A 19576-nucleotide genomic window follows, 5' to 3' on the forward strand; every position below is an offset into this window, starting at 1 on the left:
TTTTCGGTCCTTATCACGATTGTTGTTCTCACTGACTTCTTGTGCTTCTAGATCAGAAACTTGAGACATTGCAGAATTCTTCCTAAGAAGTGTGCTTTAAAATTGCCAATGAAAGTATGTATCAAAAGCCTTGAAACCCTGCTTGCCCTGAAATCCAGCAATTTCACTTTTAGGTATTTATCCTTGAGAAAAAACGGAGGCCAGCACAAAGATTTAGTTCTTACTAAAATTTGATAACTTAATAATTTAAAAAAAAGAACATTCATGGAAAAGAAGAAGGTAATCCATGTTGGTAAAGTATAGTTGTTAGAAATGGTGTAGGAACTATATACACATAGTTTTGGATGTATGTTGGTGATGTGTTGTCAAAAAAAGAGGTTATAAAACAGTAGCCGTATTTTATTCTATTGTAATGTAACATATACTAAAGCATGAAAGAAGTCTATAAGGAAAAGCAATAAAATGTAATCACTAATTATTTCTCAGTGGCAGGATGTTTATTACTTCTGTCAGGAAGATGGTTTTTATTTTCTCCTTTGTGTATATTTGTGCTTTTTATTTTATCTTGAATAGCAGGAATGATAGAGAATAAAAGATAATATTTTAAAATTTCCAAATATGTAAAAATACAGTATTTGGGGGCCACCTGGGTGGCTCAGTTGGTTGAGTGTCTGACTACAGCTCAGGTCATGATGTCATGGCTTGTAAGTTTGAGCCCCGCCTCAACACAGCTCTGACAGCACAGAGCCCTCTTTGGATCCTCTGATCCCCTCTCTCTGCCCCTTCCTCACTAGCGTGCTCTCCCTCTAATAAATAAATATATTTTTTAAATACAGTATATGGGGGAGCTTATATTATGTCTTTCGTCTATGTAAAATAACACTATGATTTTCCATGGAAACTTAAACAGCAGTCTGTATTGCCTAGTCCAGTTGAGAAACTACCTGAATGTGGTAGTTACATAAATTCTTTAGTCAAATACTTTTTGAGACCTTTTCTATTTTTCAGTGTCATCTCTACATTCCTTGCTGTCATACAGCCTGTCCTCCACTAGGGGTGACAGAATAAGAATAGCAATAATGCATGTGAATGAGTACAATTTCAATTGGCTATGGTGAAAATAACACAGAGTGTGGAGAAAAGGAGAGTCTATTGGTGGGGAAGGTGATGTGGGTTTTAGAAGTGATATTTGAATGTGGTCCCGAGTGAAGAGGCTGAGTCATGTGAGGATTAGAGGCACTGACAAGGCAGAGGCCCAGCAAATGCCAACATGGTGCATCTAAGAAATAGCAGGCTAGTGCTATCAGACTTGGGTGAGGAGATGAAGAGTAGAAGGTGCTGAGGTGCCAAACCTGGGCAACTTGTCACACACGTTAAAAAAAAAAAAAAAGGGTTGAACTTGTTTTCACTGCAATGAAGAATCACCAGAGTTTTAAAGAGTGAAGCAAAGGGGCGCCTGGGCGGCATAGTCGGTTAAGCGTCCGACTTTCACTTAGGTCATGATCTCGCGGTTCGTGGGTTCGAGCCCCGCGTCGGGCTCTGTGGTGACTGCCAGCTCAGAGCCTGGAGCCTGTTTCAGTCTGTGACTCCCTATCTCTCTGACCCTCCCCTACTCACACTGTCTCTCTCTCTCTCTCTCTCTCTCCTAGAAATAAATAAAACATTTAAAAAAAAATAAAGAGTGAAGTAAAATGAAAAAAGATACGATGATCACTATGGCTGCTATATGGCAAATAGACCGTGTGGAGACAAGGAGGAGGCAGGGAGAACAGTTCGTGGGAGAGGTCGAGTTACACAGTGGCTTGGAGGAGGTTGTGGTGGAGGTGGTGTAGGGGATCAGTTTGGAGGCATATTTTAAAGGTGGATTGGATAGAGCTTACTGAATGATTGGATAAAGGAGTGAGGAAACAGCGAAGAATCAAGGACACTTTTTAGCTTGATCGTTATGGGGAAATGCAAATACAGATCACACTGAGATCCCACTCAGAGCTAGAATTGAGAAGACCAACAATGCCGGAGAGGATTTGGAGCAATCTCAACACAAACTCACTGCTGTAGCAATGACCTTAATTTGGTACTACCACCGAGGAAAATACTTTGGCATCATCCACGAAAGTCCAGGGTGCCTGTACTCCATGACTCAGCAATTTCACTCTTGAGTATTAACCCAAGAGAAATATGTATACATGTGTAAAGACACATAAAAACCATCCACGGTAACATTATTCATAACGCTCTCAAAATGAGAACAAACCAGGTTTCCATCAACAACAGCAGAATGGGTAAATAAACTGAGGTTTGTTCATACAATGCTTTTAGAGCATGAGAGTGAGTTATGGTGACTTGCATAATGCTGAATGAAAATAAAAACCCAGAAACATGCATACATGCACATGCACACACATGTACAACAATGTATGGTTCTATGTATAAAAACCTCAAAAACCTAGAAAACCAATTTATCAGAATAGTGATCATACTTAGGGAGAATGGAGGAGACGCCAATGTGGATGTGTTTAGAGCAGAGCCTCTGTAAGCCTGCTAACATTCCTCTCTTGGTAGCAGTTTCTTATGATGGTTGTGTCCTTTCCTGTGCATGTGTTCTATTTCAAAAATAAAGTTTAAAAATTATAAAACAAAACCAGATATAGAGAATAGGAAGCGAAGAAGAGGAGAGAGGGTAGACCATATCTTTCAAGGAGTCTGTGAAGAGCAAGAAGGTACTATGGTAGAAGTAATAAGGGCCAATTTTTTTCCTTTAATAAAGATGGGAGTTATTGCAGGATGCTCTCAACAATCCAGCAAAATGAAAAGGTGACAATGCAGGAGAGGGAGAGAGGCTAATGGCATGAAGAAGATACTTGAGGAGGTGAGCAGGAATGGAATCGAGCACAGAGGAGGAGTGGATGGGCAGGTGAGTGCTCACTTTATCCTTGTAAACAGAGGGATGCGGGATGGACCGGTGTAGAAGCTGGTAGAGCGGTACAGTTAGATTGGAAAATGAAACTGCTCCTAGTCGACTGCTTCCATTTTCTCACTGAAAGAAGAAGGGAGGCCAATAGTTTAGAGAGACAGACATAAAGTGCTGGGAGTATGAGAACACAGGAGAAGGTAGGAAACAGTTTGGGGGCAGGACAGTGAATCTCTGGGAGAGATAAGGTAAGATTGCTGGGCACTGCTGTGTGACCACTTGAGCTCTGTGGTCATACGCTGAAGGAAGACATATCCGTCGCCAAATTCGGCCACTTGGATGTCTTTCACATGAAGCAACCTTCAGGATCTAAATAAAGCCTCTGCATCAGTCTCATACAGTGGTCGTTCCGGCTTTAACAAGCTTGGTTACCATTTCTCAGTGGGAAGCAGGCAAAAGTAACACAACAGAATGGGGAATGTGTTACCCCTTGCCTGAGGGTGAGGACTGGGGGGCTGGGGAAATTTCTGCAGTTTTCCAGGGCCTCCAACCATCTGGTTTCCAATGAAGTTCTGCTGAGAGGTGGAACGGGGAGGAGCTTGGAAGGCAGTAGGAGAGGAGACTCTTTCTGGATTCCAGCTCAGATGGACATCCTATCGTCACCAGCCTCTAAAGATCCTGCCTCCTGTCCTCAGCTTCTTTTGGTCCCGCACAACCTCACCAGGCCCAGGGGCCCTTGCTCCATCCCTTCCTGGCCGCCTTCTAGACAGGTCAATGTCAAGGTCGGCAGCTGCTGTGCCCGGCCCCTTTGTCAGCCACACCCATCAGATTGTGCCCTGCCCGAGATCTGAGCTCCTTTTCTTTCATTCCTCTGGCTCTGGGGTTTGGAGCTTCTCCCCTTCATTAGGAATCTCATACTTTTATGACATCTGCTTTTTTTTGTCCTCTCAGCTTCTCAGCATCCATGCAGTAGACAGCCTGATTTAAATCTCTTCTTTCGGAGTGTCTAACACGGTCTGCATTCCTGATTAGGAATGGTACTGTAATTGACATATCATCACAAAAAGCGAAAAAGCAAAAGAACAAAGACAGAAACAAAAACCCGACAGCTAATGTTCAGAGATACAATACTAAAACCCACAGAGTGGTCTGAGGACATGAAAGGTATCTGCATACAGCTCTTGGCAAGCACCGTGCAAAGGAGGGCAGGTGGCTACCGGCATGCACACCACGCTGCAGGGGAGCAGTGGCCAGGGTGCAGCTCCCTTGACCCACCACACTCAGCGCAGCACAAACCACCTCTGAGGGCCAGACAACAGGTGACAGGAGAGGGGTCCCAACGCTTTGATGCTACGTGGTTAGGAAAGCACTCCCCTGCTCTGGTCTGATCTATTTGCCTAAAAATGCAGCATAGCTTTCCCAGAGACACCTCTCTTTTTCATATTCAGATTTCATCTAACTTACATGCCATCTAAGTAAACTAAGTGGTCACAAGAACAAGGAAGAAGTTAAAATGAGCAGCTTCAGAAACCCGCAATGACTCCTGTGACATGTTCAGCTCAACTCCAGGAGACAACTGTGCTCATGGACTAAAAGTAACCTGCTTGGCATGAACATTCAAGGCACTAAGGGCACTGGGAAGAGCATTCCATGGAGGGGATGGGGTGCTGCCTTCTCAGAGTTGGAGAGGAGAGCTTTTGCTTATGAGACTTATGATAATGAGTAGCCTTCCTGGTGAGAGGGTGGACCCTGAAACTGAATGCAGGGAGTGAAGATGGAATTGATCAGAGATTCATGTGTCGGGTACAGTGATGGGCTAGATGCCCTTGAAGGCCCTTTTCAGAAGGTTCTGTGATTCAGTCAGAACTGTCTTATAATGAACAACGGCTCAAGCAGAGGCTCGGTGAGCCCTCTGTGGGGGAGGGCAAGCTAGATATAGTCTAAGGGCTCCTCTCATTCAAAGTATCCCATCGAGAGAATAGAACATTCTAGAATACACCCGGATAAATTAGGTGTTTCTAAATATATTTTGTCACGTTGTTTATAATGTCACATTATACACTTTTAATAATAAACGAACTGTTTTTAGGACAAGTTTTGTAGAGCTTCACACACCATCATGCACATAATAGACATTCGATAAATGTGTTAATTAACTAATGAAAATAGCAACTGCAAAGGAGACAGATCTAAAGGGATGTGGGACACAGTCCCACTCACAGGCTGGCACTCTTGCCTGTGCTTCTCCTCTCCTGAAGGAACCCAGAGGTGGAACCAGGCGCATGCGGAGACAATCATCTCGCAGAGGAGGGAAGGACCTTAGCCTGGAGGTAGCTGGGTTTCTTCTCTGACCTGAACCACATAAAGGTAGCCGGGTGTGGCTCTACCTTTGCTGCAAAGTTCAACAACTGGGCACTCCACGATTTGGGTCTGGAAAGTCCTCATCAGGACGTGGCAAATGAGGTGTTTTTCACATTTCAGGGATGTCTTAGTTACCTTCGTTTTCTGGGGACAGGGCTGGATGTTTGAAGACAGCCCCTTAACATGTGACTTCCCCAACGATCTCATGGGACGTGAGAGAAGAAATGAATCATTAGAAACTTCTCCCCGCCCCCAGGAGTGAAAACTCATTCCTTCTCACGAAATATTTAAGGATAAACTCTTGGGAAAAGGGGCAACACGTGGGGTTTTGGATATGAAGAAGTCAGGATCGAAGTGGGCGTTGGTGTTTTTCTTGCTCAACAAAGCTGTCCTGGACACATGGCCTGTGGGAAGGCATTTATTTGTCACTCGCTCGGCACACCACAGCCAAATGCATGGAGAGTGTAACATGAGATTTTCTAATAATGACAAGTGAAGGTGGAAATTGGAAATGAAGAGCTTAAGCCAGCTGAAAAAAAGGGGGAACGCTTGGGTTAGCACATTGGCACCCACTTGCATCTAGTGATGGTCAGATTCCTTTCGGTTTACCTAGATAGTTCCTTTTAAGGGATCACTCTCCTGCATGATGGCTTCACTGGTGGGCATGCACCCGGCTCTGGTGACCAGGTGACTGTGCTGCATCAGCCGGAGCTGTGGCTTCCACACACTCACTGGGAAAAGTACATAGTGTGTGGTGGCCCAGCCCAGCACTCCCTGGGCTGCTCCATGGAGCACACCCTTTGGCCACATGGAACATGGCATTGAACAATGCTACATTGCTATCGAAGACCTGGGGATGCTTGTTTGTACTTGAATCAATATCTTCTCTGCCAACTATGGGAGGCTGGGTCTACTCAACCGACACTGAGTGTTCAGAGAAGTGCACTCCCAAAACTAAAAGTGACTTAGAGACCCTCTAGCCTAGCTTGCCCAAAGGTCAAGTAGCGTAACTTCTTTCTATAGAAGGTAGACAGTCAGCCTTCTACCTTCGCTTGTACCATGTAGATACAATCAATGGTCCTGGATGGGTTTGAGATGTTGCTTGAAAAGAGGACAGGCAGGCCTTGGACCACATCTTACATCTTTAACACCAAGAGCAGTGTCCTCAAATGGAGACTAATAGGTACACCATTGCCCATCTCGGCTTACCAGGCAGTCTTTCTACCTCCCTCTCTCTCTCCATGCCTTTCTTTTCTCCTTCATTTCCCCCTCCTCCTTCCTTACATTTTTCCTTCTTTCCTCCCTCCCTCCCTCCTTTCCTTCCTTCCTTCCTTCCTTCCTTCCTTCCTTCCTTCCTTCCTTCCTTCCTCTCTCACCCTCTCTAAGCACACACAGGATGCTGTACTAAGTGGTCTCAGGCACCATGCGCCATCTTAGCTATGCATGTACAACTGGACCGTCTTGTGTATTTCTTATGCTTCAGAGACAGATATTCTGAGGGAAATTCCAGATCCAATGAAGGGCAGCAATTCTGTTTAAGGTGACACCGTGGAGTGAAAAGACTAGGTGTTCATGTTCAGATTTCTGCTCTACTCTGATTCCTGGTCTGAGGACAGAAGCCAAAGTGCCCTTCTTGGGACAGGGGACACTGAAAAAATTATGCTTTACTTGCATGGCTCTCCACTGAGCCTGTCAGCCTCCAGTACAATGAGGTATCTCTGACTTAATTATTCAGTAAGCAAGGAATGCTGAGAAAGGATTTTCACAGCTCACAGTGTTTTAGGGCTATGCCAACTTACACAAGGAGAATACAATTTTTAAGCATCAGTTTTAACAGGTCATATTTTTTTTGGTTTGATTTTCTTACTGGTTTTTAAAAGAGAGAACTTCAGAGAGTAAGAGATGGTTGAAATTGGGATAAAAAAGCATTATTGTCTCTACCCTAAAAAAATAATAATTCCAGGGGTGCCTGGGTGGCTCAGTCGGTTGAGTGTCCAACTGGCTCAGGTCATGATCTCACAGTTTGTGGTTTCGAGCCCTGTGTCGGGCTTTGTGCTGAACTCTTGCTCAGAACCTGGAGCCTGCTTTGGAATCTGTGTCTCCTTCTCTCTCTGCACCTCCCCCGCTCATGCTCTGTCCCACTCTGTCTCTCAAAAATAAATAAATGTATAAAAAATAATAATTTAAAAAATTTAAAAAAATAATTCCAGACAGTCATATACAAGAATGACTTGCAGACTTTGGATTGCTCTCTATCCACTAAATAAGAATATTTTAAAGATTTTAATTCTGAGCTATTTGCAAATACTTCAGAGGGTTCATGCCATTGATTATTTGCGTTCATTACAGAATATTGTTTTTACAGATAAATCCCAAGAAACTTATACCATAAATATATATGAAAATATATGTCAGGGGCGCCTGGGTGGCTTAGTCGGTTAAGCGTCCGACTTTCACTCAGGTCATGATCTCGCGGTTCGTGGGTTCGAGCCCCACGTCGGGCTCTGTGCTGACTGCCAGCTCAGAGCCTGGAGCCTGTTTCAGTCTGTGACTCCCTCTCTCTCTGACCCTCCCCTGCTCATGCTGTCTCTCTCTCTCTCTCCTAGAAATAAATAAAACATTAAAAAATTAAAAAAAAAAAAGAAAATATATGTCAGACTAGCTTCTATCCCATTTATTTTTCTCTTCCTAAAGGGGAAAAGCTCTGTTCCTGTAATGTATTCACATCCTTTAATTTATAAGCTAGTTCATTTCAAGCGGGATCATGTATCAGCAGATGGTTGAATTTGGGAGCTCTCTCTGAAGACAGATTTCTCTTGAAAATGCCTTGATTTGCTGGAGGTTTTGGGGTTGTTGTTTGCTCTCAGGTACTTCCCCTGTTTGGCCTTTCAACGTAACTTTCTGCCCACCTCCCTTGTTTAAAATGTAACACTAAGCTCCACCTGGAAGGCTCATGCCTCAGCTTGTGCTTGATGACTTGCGTTGAGCCTAGTGATCTTTGAATCGGCCAAGTCTTTTGACCACCTTGGGAGCGCTGCAGAACATATTTCCCCTAGAGCTTTCCAGTTTTGACAGCATGGCTTGCCTTGGCCAAAGATGAGGTCTGGCTCCCAGAGCAAGCCTCATGCAAATGTGAGCTTCAGAGGAGCTGGGGACACCAGGTGTCAATGAAGAGCCACAACTCTGAGAAACAGAAATTTTGATTCCTATGTTGAGAATGAATAATGGAGAAAAACTAAGGATTGCCTTTTCTCTATAAAACTCTCGAACTGAAGTGATCTCATTTTCTTAGGCCCTCTCTCACCTTTCTTGCTCTATTTCAGCATCTTTAGGGTAAAAACTCCTCTATGATTTTCTGAATCATTTAGAAAACTTGTAGGGACATCCAGTAATCTTGGGCCATAGGAAGGCAGCTTGCAACCCTCCACATTTGGGCCTGGGTTTTCCTCTTGTGTAGCTTACACTAAGAGATTGTCAAATTGTTCTGGAGATAGGTCCCAGATGCCTTGATAGAGATTTAGTTTGATGTTGCTTTTAAATTGGTGTCTCATTTACACACCATTTCCTAACGCATATTTACGTGGCCCGTAAGGTTACTGGGCAGTCACTGATGTGGATGGAATATAGCTCAAAGGAGTTTGGATATCACCTAGTTTCATTTGTGACCTTTACATCTGGGAAGTGGGGCCCCCGAGACATTAAGTGACTCGCACAAGGTCTCATGGCAAAAAAGTGAGTTAACCAAAGCCAGATCCTCTCTCTGTATACCTTGTGGTCTTTCACCACTAAAAAGAATTGTTCATAGCTAATTCATATGTCTTGCTTTCTCATCTGTTTCCATGCCAACACACCCCTTTCTCTTTCTTCCAATGTGCTTTCTAGCATTTGAGAATCACACCCCATGCATCTCTTTGACCCTTTTCTCAAATTTCTTGGACCAAAGCTATTCTGTGGTGGAGCCAGAGTGGGCCAGACATTCACAAAGAAATAGGTCCCCATGTACTGGTACACTCTGCAGTTTTCTTTTCCTCTAATACGCCCCCCGCCCCTTGCCAGTTAGAGTGCTCAGTCTAAACTAATGCGCTTGTCATTATAAAAAGTTACAAGGACATTACAGAGATTACCCAGACACACCAGATCAAATCTCAAGTTCAATACGGCCCAGAACAGGATGGCAACGTGTATGAACATGCAGGACATCGCAGTAAAGGCTCTAATGAGATCGAAACAAAGCCAGCACATTATAACCTATTAACTGTGTCATAACATCTGTTTAGTTGCAGAATTGACAAATTACCAGGAAACCCCTTATTTAGAAAATGGCAATCTATCCAACATCCAGCCAGCCATCTGGTCCGTCTTGTCTTCTTGCTGGTAGAAAAGACGTGACCATCAGATCCTAAGGAAACATCAGGGCAGATCTGTTCCAAATGTTAGTCTGACCAGTGAGATTATCAAACAAGACAGCAAAACAAAACCATTAATCTGATATTTGTTTTATAAAACTTAACATATAAACAATATATTATTAAATATTGACAACATTTTTCTCCCCAATGATTTGAAAACAATATTATGGTCATCTTTACCACTTCCTTTTAATCTCCCTGTTTCTCTGTTTCTTAATGTCAAAAGGGAACTCTGGAGATTACCCTAATATTCAAGTGTGTTATAAATATTATTAGAAAGAGAGAGAGCCAGGCCATCCCCCCCCGCCAAGGTTTCTGAAATCATTCTACCATACAAGCCAGAAAAACTCTGCTGCCTCTGCTTTCACACCGACCAAATGTCAAATCACAATTCTTTTTCCTACTCAGAGAGCAGCTTGAAGGCAAGCCAGAACCGTAGTTGCGTAAATTAGCCAGAGCAAGTAATTGTAAAGCAGAAAATGTGCATCATTCACAAACTCTCGTGTCACATACCAGACTTCTACCAGGGAGCACCATGGCCTCTGTCAACAAAGCACGTTAGAGCAGTCCCTCGGATTGTGACAAACGTAGCCAAGCTTTCCCCCCATTCAGACACCACATTGCAAGCCCTTACCTTGGAGGGCCTGTAAGCTATGGGTCTGTACGATTATGCAGAGCTGCAGCACCAGCTGTGGAGCGCTTTCCAGAAAGGTGGCTAGCAAGTGCAGCATACTCACATCTGCGCACTCATACACCATCTTCCAGTAAAACCTCCATCTGTCACTCTCCCCGCTCTGCCGGCTGCGGATACCTAAGTATATTGTGTGGAAATATCTAGAAAGAAAACACGGAGAATAAGAAAGAAATGAGTGGTAACTTATAACTCCAACAACCAAGGCTGTCTGTCTTTTCTGCAAATCACAATAGCAAGTACACGCGAAACAATCAACGTTAGTGGCTTATCAAGCTGGGGCCCAAAGTTGACCATTGAACAAGGAGCCTTATTCTTGAAAGTTCACTTGGAGAAGTCACTGCAATCTTTGTCCTCATGCAAGACATTCCCCTGACTTGGAAAATGAAGAGCGGAGTGAAATGTGTTGGAAACTCAGGTGTGGAACGGATTTGCTACTTTGACAATCTGCACACACTCTTTCTGGTCAGTTTCTCTGTGAGCTCAATGGTATTCGGGAGACGGATTTCTCCTAGGGCTCATGCAAGCCTGAAGTATTAAAGTGCATGTGCTCCTGATGTCTTTTAAAAAACGTTTTATTACTGCCATGCCTGGCTGGCTCAGTTGGTTAAGCGACCGACTTCCTCTCAGGTCACGATCTCACAGCTGGTAGGTTCGAGCCCTTCATTGGGCTCTGTGCTCACAGCTTGGAGCCTGGATCCTGCTTTGAATTCTGTATCTCCCTCTCTCTCTGCCCTTCCTCCCACTCATGTTCTCTGTCTCTCTCTCTCAAAAAGAAACATTAAAAAACCCCACAACGTTTTATTAATGAAAATTTCAAACATGTACAAAAGGAGAAAAAATATCGTGTATTGAGCCACCCGGATTAAGTAATTATCAATATGTGTATGTATAAAACACACATTATTTTTCATGTATACCTCCACTTACTCTCTGCCACTGGATTATCTCGAAGCAAATCCCAGGCACCATGTTATTTCATCTGTAAATATTTTATTAAAAATAATTTACATGCATACATGCAATACCATTATTACATCACAAATAAGGATAAGTTCATATTTTCAAATACTTGGTTTTCCTATTTTTCTGATTATCATAGTTTATTTATAGTTTGTTTGAAATTCAATCCAAATAAGACCCATTTGTGAGGATTATTTGACATGTATCTCAAGTCTCTTTTACACCGCAGATTCCTCTTCCATTGTTTTTTCATTTCCTGCATATGTTTCACTGTCTTGATTTTGATGATTGCCTTCATGAGGTGTGGTTAACATAGCTGTCCTTTTTGATTTCTTCGGTGAGGTAGTTAGTATCGATAAGATTCCAGTTTGATCATTTTTAGCAGGTGAGGTTGAGTATTTTCTTGAGGAGACCCTACTGTTCTCATTTATGACGCCATCATCCACTATCGATCATTTCCTAGATCTATTCATTCATTAGGGGTTGTGAAATGGCTATATCTAAGTCTATCACCCTTAAAAAATTTGTAAAGTTTTTATTTAAATGCCGGTTAAGTAACATATAGTGTAATATTAGTTTCAGGTGTACAATATAGTGATTCAACACTTCCATACATCCCCAAGCGCTCCTCACAGCAAGTGCACCCCTTACTCCCCATCACCTAATTAACCCATTCCTTCTGGTAACCATTAGTTTGCTCTCTATAGTTAAGAGTCTATTTCTTGGTTTGCTTCTCTCTCTTTTTTTCCCCTTTGCTCATATTTTTTGTTTCTTAAATTCCACATACAAGTGAAATTATATAATATTTGTCTTTCTCTGACTGACTTATTTCACTTAGCATAATACTCTAGTTCCATTCACATGGTTGCAGATGGGGAGATTTCATGCTTTTTTATGGCTGAGTAATATTCCATTGTATAAACATACCACCTTTTCCTTATCCATTTATCAGTCAATGAATGGACACTTGGGCTATTTCTAGAATTTGGCTATTATAGACAATTCTGCCATGAACATTGGGCTGCATGTATCCCTTTGAATTAGTATTTTTGTATTCTTTGGGTAAATACCTAGATCATAGGGTGGTTCTATTTTTAACTTTTTGAGGAACCTCCATATTGTTTTCCAGAGAGGCTGCACCAGTTTGCAGTCCCACCAACAGGGCAAGAGAGTTTCTCTTTCTCCACATCCTTGCCAACACCTGTTGTTAATTGTGTTGTTGATTTTAGCTCTTCTGGCAGGTGTGAGGTGGTATCTCACTGTGGTTTTGATTTTTATTTCCTTGATGATGAGTGGTGTTGAACATCTTCTCATGTGTCTATTGGCCATAGATATGGCTTCTTTGGAAAAGTGGCTATTCATGTCTTCTGCCCATTTCTTAATTGAATTATTTGTTTTTTGGGTATTCACTTTTATAAGTGCTTTTTATATCTTGGATACTAACCCCTTACCAGATATATCATTTGCAAATATCTTCCAAAGGAATTGTAATCCCATTCTGTAGATTGCCTTTTAGTTTTGTTGATGGTTTCCCTCACTGTGTGGAAGGTTTTTATTTTGATGAAGTCACAATAGTTTATTTGTGCTTTTGTTTCCTTTGCCTCAGGAGGCATATCTAGAAAGAAGATGATATAGCCAATGTCAAAGATGCTGCTGCCTGTGTTCTCCTGTAAGATTTTTATTGTTTCATGCCTCACATTTAGGTCCATAATCCATTTCAAATCTATCTTTGTGTATGAAGTAAGAAAGTGGTCCAGTTTCATTCTTTTGGATGTTTCTCTCCAGTTTTCCCGACACCATTTGTTGAAGAGACTGTCTTTTTCCCATTGCATATTTTTTCCTGATTTGTGGAAGATTAATTAACCATATAGTTGTAGGTTTATTTCTGGGTTTTCTATTGTGTTCCATAGATCTATGTGTCTATTTTTGTGCCAGTACTGTACCCTCTTGATGACACTACAGTTTTGTAATATAACTTGAAGCCCAGAATCATGATGCCTTCAGTTTTGCTTTTCATTTTCAAGGTTGCTTTGTCTCTTCACATCACTTGTTTTGATGTTGTTTTTGTTGGCTAGAATACATCTCCAGCTCTTATATCGATGTCTTTGCAGTATTATTCTCTAGTAGATCACTTATGAAAGGTGCATAGGGACAATATTCTTTGAGTTCTTGGATATTTATAACAGCATGTGGTTGTCAATCTTGCCTTGGGTGGGAATAAGGTCCCTAAACTCTCACAATTTTAAATGAAAACTGGTGCCCATTTCTAGAGTCTGTGAAAGAGCCTACCCAATGCAAAGATTCTCTGATACCAAGAGGGGAGGAGGGGAGGGATACAGCAGTGAAGTACAAAAGCAGAAAAGCTGGGACAGCCTTTTCACTGGAGGGTCAGCTTGCTTGGCTATCAAATCTATGCATATTCCATACACGATCCAAGATTTGTAATTTATTCACTTAAATCTATTAAATCTGTTAATTTACTGCTTATAGCATAAAGTGTTGTCCTGGAAATCTGATAAAAATCTGATATTCTTTCTCTTAAAACTACCTGAGTTTGTTGTTTGGATGTCCACAGAATATTCTGTTTTCTTTTGAAAACCTATAGTTTTATTAGAATGTATCTTGATGTTGGCTCTTCTGCGCAAGTTTCTCTGAAAAGTTTCTCTCTTCGTTATGTAGTTTCAAGTCTTTTTGATTTATAGTATTGAGATCTTTTCTTTCTTTCTTTCTTTCTTTCTTTCTTTCTTTCTTTCTTTCTTTCTTTCTTTCTTTCTTTCTTTCTTTAACTTCATTCCTTCCTTCCTTCCTTCCTTCCTTCCTTCCTTCCTTCCTTCTTCATCCTTCATCCTTCATCCTTCCTTCCTTCTTTCCTCCCTCCCTCCTTTTTTTGTCCATTGCTTTCTTTTTCTTCTTTGAGGACTCCTATTTACTTATATTGTGTCTTCTTTACATTCTGTATCAGTCAACTTTCCTGAACTCTTTTAATCTAAAATTGCTTACTGATTTAATTTCCCCCCTTTCTACCTTCTATTTATCTTCTATTTACCTTCTATTTATCTTCTATTTTATGGTGTTTGGATAGTGTCTTACTCCTAGTAGTTGAGTTTTCATTTTTGAGCTGCTTTTAAAAAATTAAAATTCTATGTTGGGTTATATCATCTTTCTTGTCAAATCTTACTTTTTTCCCTTATTCATTTCTGATACTTTTCTAATTCTGATTTCTATCTTTCATTCATAGCTTTTATTATTCTCTTTATTTCTTTCAACTCATTTTGAAATATTTGCTTATGGTTTACATCTGTTTTCCACATGTGTTTTTCTGGTACATTTTCATTATCTGCAGGAACATCATCATGTTTCCTACTTTATTTTCCTTATAATAGTTGTGATCTTTTTTCTTATTGCTGAGTTTAATGAGTTAATTTAGTTTTTATGTAGTTTTAGGAGGAGTCAGGGGGTCAAGATAGCTTGGCGGGTTTCAGTAGCTCCAGAGCTCATTCCTCTGCTGTTCTCATGAAGTAAGAACTTGCAACTTTCTGACATCAGCGGCCTCTGTTTCAATCTGGGCCTTCTTATTCATTTCTTAGCATTTCTGGTGGCTCTTCTTGTCCTCCTCAACTGGAATCTATTCCCAGCAGATTCTTCTTAATGTGGAGACTTGTCTTGGAAGGGTCTGTCGTCTGTGGGTAATGAGACTGCTCCAGTAGTATCAGATTTCATTGCATTATGGTCCCCCCCTGGACTCACCCTTGCACTGGATCATTGAGAACACACTTTTAGGCCTTTCTTCCACTCTACGATTGGCCCGCTGCATTTTTCCAGTGAGTGGCTCTTGGGGATTTGGATGTTCTCCAGTTCTTAAGGTCTTCAGTTGCTTCTTCCTACGCAGTTGCTGATATCACATGGCTGTTATGAATGGTCCCTAATTTGTCCCTTGGTCATGATGGGGGTATCTCACCACTGAGCTTTATTGCGGGTGTTGCAATAAAACTTCAGTGTTTCTCTGCTTATTTTAATGGGATCATTTCAGTAGTTTCAAAAACTATGCTGCCACTGCCACTGCATTTAAAGAACAAGAGCATTTGGAAACACAAACACAGATTTAATCATTCCCTGGCGCCACCGATTGCTCTCCATCAATTATAAGATGAAGTCCATAGATCGCTGCTTACAGGGACTTTCATGAATAGATCACTGTGTTCTCACCACTCCACGGCTGCAGCTTGTGATTAGTAAGATGCCGGCCCCTCCTTTCTTAGATCTCCATGCTTTACACAAGCTCATTCTTTTCTTGGAATGCCTTTCTTGCTTCGTTGACTGGCATACTCACTTTTCAACTGACTGCTTCTGTTCAGTGATCACCAATAATCACTCACTCTTCTGTGCTCTCCCTGTGTGTATTACTTTGCTAGGGCTTTAACAAAGTACCATAAACTGGTAGCTTAACCAACAGAAGTATATTGTCTCCCAGTTCTGGAGGCTAGAAATCCAAGGTCAAGCTGTTGGTAGGGTTGGTTCCTTCTGATGCTTTGAGGGAGACTTTGTTGCACACCTCTCCCTCTGCTTCTGGTGGTTGGCTGGCACTCTGTGGTGTTCCTTGGATTGTGGCTACATCACCTCGCTCTCTGAGTTCATCTGCACATAGTCTTCTCCATGTGTGCGTGTTTCAGCCTGAATTTCTCCTTTTTATAAACACACAGTCATATTGGATTAGGACCCATCCTAATGACCTCATCTTAATTTGATCATCAGCAAAATCTTATTGTGTTTTCCAATAAGATCACATCCTCAGGTGTAGGGTGTTAGGATGTCAGCCTCATTTCGGGGAACACAATTCAACCAATATCACTCTTCCATTGATGTTTGATCTTGTTTACCCTATGACCTCTCCTCCTCTGTTCCAAATCTGCATCTTTGACTCCAGCCCTCACCTGAAAGCCAACCTGCATGTCCATCTGCTTTCTGATTTCCCACAGATATATGAAAACAAATATATTTAAAATGCTTTATTAGCTTTCCTTCTAAATTTGTCCCATATCATCCATTATAATCTATACTGCCATATATTCAGTCATCCAAGCTAGAAGCCTAGGGGTCATACGAAGCTACTCCCCTCCCATACCCCTTAAATATGATAGTATACTATGTTGTGGAACTTTATCTCCTTAATATATGTTCCCCTAGGTTTTCTAAAGTTTGATTCTTTGGGTTTCTGTTTTGGTTCTGTAACCTACTACAGCATGACCTTAGGCTTGACATCTTTCTGCCTTAGCACCTCCATCTCTGAAGGCAGAAAACGGTACCAACTGCATAGGCTGACCTGAGAATTAAATGAAGTGAAGGACTTAGCACAGAGCCTGATAAATAGTAGGCATTTGGTAAATGTTAGTTCTTACTTTTATTAAACTTTGAATTCTCTAATGGTCCCTTCACAGTGCTTCTAGAGGTATACATTAAATCTAATTTCTGCCAACTTTTATTTTTTTACAAATAGTTTATTGTCAAATTAGTTTCCACATAACACCCAGTGCTCATCCCAACAAGTGTCCTCCTCCATGCCCATCCCCCCTCCCCCCCCCCATCAGTCCTCAGTTTTTGTCAGCATTCAAGAGTCTCTCATGGTTTGCCTCTCTCCCTTTCCCCCACCATTTCCCCCCTTCTTCTCCCCCTTGTTCCTCAGTTAAGTTCCTCCTAATCCTCCTATACGTGCAAACATATGATATTTGTCCTTCTCTGCCTGACTTATTTCACTCAGCATAACACCCTCAAGGTCCATCCATTTTGTTACACATTCTGCCATCTTTTTAAACAACTTTTTTCATGTTTGTTTGTTTACTTAATTATTTATTTATTTGGAGAGAGAGTGTGCATGTGGGTGGGGAAGGGACAGAGAGAGAGGAAGAGAGAATCCAAAGCAGGCTCTGTGCTATCAGCACAGAGCCCGACACGGGGCTCGATCACATGAACAGTGAGATCATGACCTGAGCTGAAATCAAGAGTCAGAAGCTTAACCGACTGAGCCACTCAGGCACCTCCTAATTTCTGCCATCTTAAAAACCTCAGTGACTCCCCACTGCCTAGAAGATATACAGTAAACTCAAGCAATAGAAGACAGGCTTTTAGTTTATCCCTTCTACCCTAACTTTTGGCCTCTGCACCCTCCAGCCTCCTCCCATCCTGTGTCCTGCCATATTAAAGCACTGGCTGCTCCTTGGCCATGAATTCACACCTCAATACCTTTGTTCCTGTGGTTCTCTTGCCTGGAAAGTCTCTCCACACCCTTTAACACCCTGGACTTTCTATTGTTTTATGACTGAAGTATCATCTCTCTCTCATGTTCTGTTACTGCCCAGGAGGGACTGGCCATTCCATTGTTTGTATCCCAACTATATTTATGCAGACTTTGACCAGAGAGAATAACATTATTTTGTATTTGTTCATTTGTGAGCTCATCTCACATCCCAAATATAAACGCTTGGAGAGAAAATAATGTCATTGTCTTTGTGCTCCTACATCTGGCTCAGTTTCTGACGATTAATAGGTACTCAATTTAACTCATGGCATTTCATTCCTTCAATGAGTATGTAGTAAACAAATGCAACATTTGCAAATTTGTATTTTTCTGTAAGGGGGAGGGTGGGAGCCACTGTACAGTTTTCAGCCAAAGAGTAAGAAATCTGACTTGCATTTTAACAAAATTGGTCCTTGTGTGAAAAGGAGAGGGCGGGAGGGCAAGGGGCTAGAGAGGGACATTGGCTGGAATACTACTGCAATAATCCAGGTGAGAGACTCGGATTTTCACTAAACTTCCAGTGGTATTGGTGGTAAAAAGGCGTCAGAACTGGATAATCAGTGAAGAGAGCACTGACAGCCTCTGTATGTTGAGTGAACAAATTAATGATTTCAATGCTCACCCTGCTTGCGATTATCACAGAAGTTTAAAATCCAGGACCCCCATGGCATTAACAAAGGCAGTAAAGCTCCCACAAATGCCTCCTGACGTTCTTTTACTGCTAGTTTTCACCTGCGGAGGAATTTATGCATACTCTAAATTCACCAGCCACAGGCTAAAAAGCTACAAATGGATCTCCCTGGTCGGCAGCCCATGGGGACTGAACTCTTCTGGGGCAACGAAACATTTGTGTTTTGCAGCACTGGGAGCTCCCAGTTAACTCGATGGCGGTGGTAGTTTTATTCCTAAGGAATATCGGAAACAGGTATCTAGCCTTAGGGAGTTTCATATAATAGGACACAAAATTAAATCTTCCGATAATGCACATACAGAGTTGAAACACCTATAAACCAAGAATAGTAAAAACAGAACAAAACAAAACTATTTTAAGGCCAAATGAGCTGTATATGCAAAGGCAGAAAGATGGGGGTGGGGAAAGCCCTGTGTCCTGATAGCAAATGCCTTTGCCTGTGCAAATCTCTTTACCGGAAGTATTTTGCATATTCATGTTACCTTTTCTTGGAATGGGGTTCCCTCTTTTCTCCCCTAAGGAAACTTAATATTTGTGGTTTAAAACTCTAGTAATACATCTCCCCTCAGAATACCTTCCTTGGTGTCCCGCAACCAAGAATCCTTCTCTGCACCTGACTGTGTGCCTACATCTAATACTGTGGGTATCTCACTGTATTAGGATTATTGGCTTCTATGTTGGCTTCCAATTCAGGCTCTCACAGGCTGGACAGTACCCATTCATCACTGAAGCTCTACCATTCAGCACTATTTTTGTTCATGCAAGCCTTGACAAATGTGTGCTCAACTGAATTGGAGGGAAAAAATCTCAAATTATATTTCTTTAAAATTAGTTGCTTCGATGAGATTGGTAAATAGCCTATGTCGTATCAATTTTTGCTTCTGGTTGGAAGGACACAGTGGTTTATGATATTTAACTAATATTAGCACTGTTAGGAATAGTATGTAATATCAGGATCGTTTTCTACTTTCTCTAAATCAACTGTGATCAACATTGGGAGTCTTATGACCATAACTTCGTGCTGGGGAAATGTCAGCGTGGGTTTTTTTCTCAAATTTGTGCTCTGAAAAATGGTGAGAATAAAGAGGCTTTGCTATCACGACTGGATTTCTTCCATCTTGTCAATATGTTAATTGTATAACATATTCTGGTCGTATTATTTTTTATGACTTATTTTTTCATCTGCTACAAGAAGGGGGGGTTGAAATAGAAGAGAATTGATGACTGTGAGCATAAACATGTACTATGTGTCACACAC

The 19576-nt window shown here is 41.6% G+C and overlaps 1 protein-coding gene across 1 annotated transcript in view; it reads right to left on the reverse strand.

Annotated features, from left to right (window-relative positions):
- Nucleotides 1-3823: 3823 nt before the first annotated feature.
- Nucleotides 3824-19576, reverse strand: part of LOC120248302 (XK-related protein 4-like) — a 271317-nt gene continuing 255564 nt past the window's right edge. Inside the window, exons 2-4 of the mRNA XM_039256604.1 lie at nt 10316-10515; nt 4129-4212; nt 3824-3951 (exon numbers count right to left, since the gene is read on the reverse strand). Of these exons, the coding sequence (XP_039112535.1) occupies nt 3824-3951; nt 4129-4212; nt 10316-10515 (412 nt within the window). The remainder of the gene's footprint in view (nt 3952-4128; nt 4213-10315; nt 10516-19576) is intronic.

This window comes from Hyaena hyaena, unplaced genomic scaffold, assembly GCF_003009895.1.
Source record: "Hyaena hyaena isolate Hyena2069 unplaced genomic scaffold, ASM300989v1 scaffold_578, whole genome shotgun sequence".
In the NCBI taxonomy this organism is placed as follows: domain Eukaryota; kingdom Metazoa; phylum Chordata; class Mammalia; order Carnivora; family Hyaenidae; genus Hyaena; species Hyaena hyaena.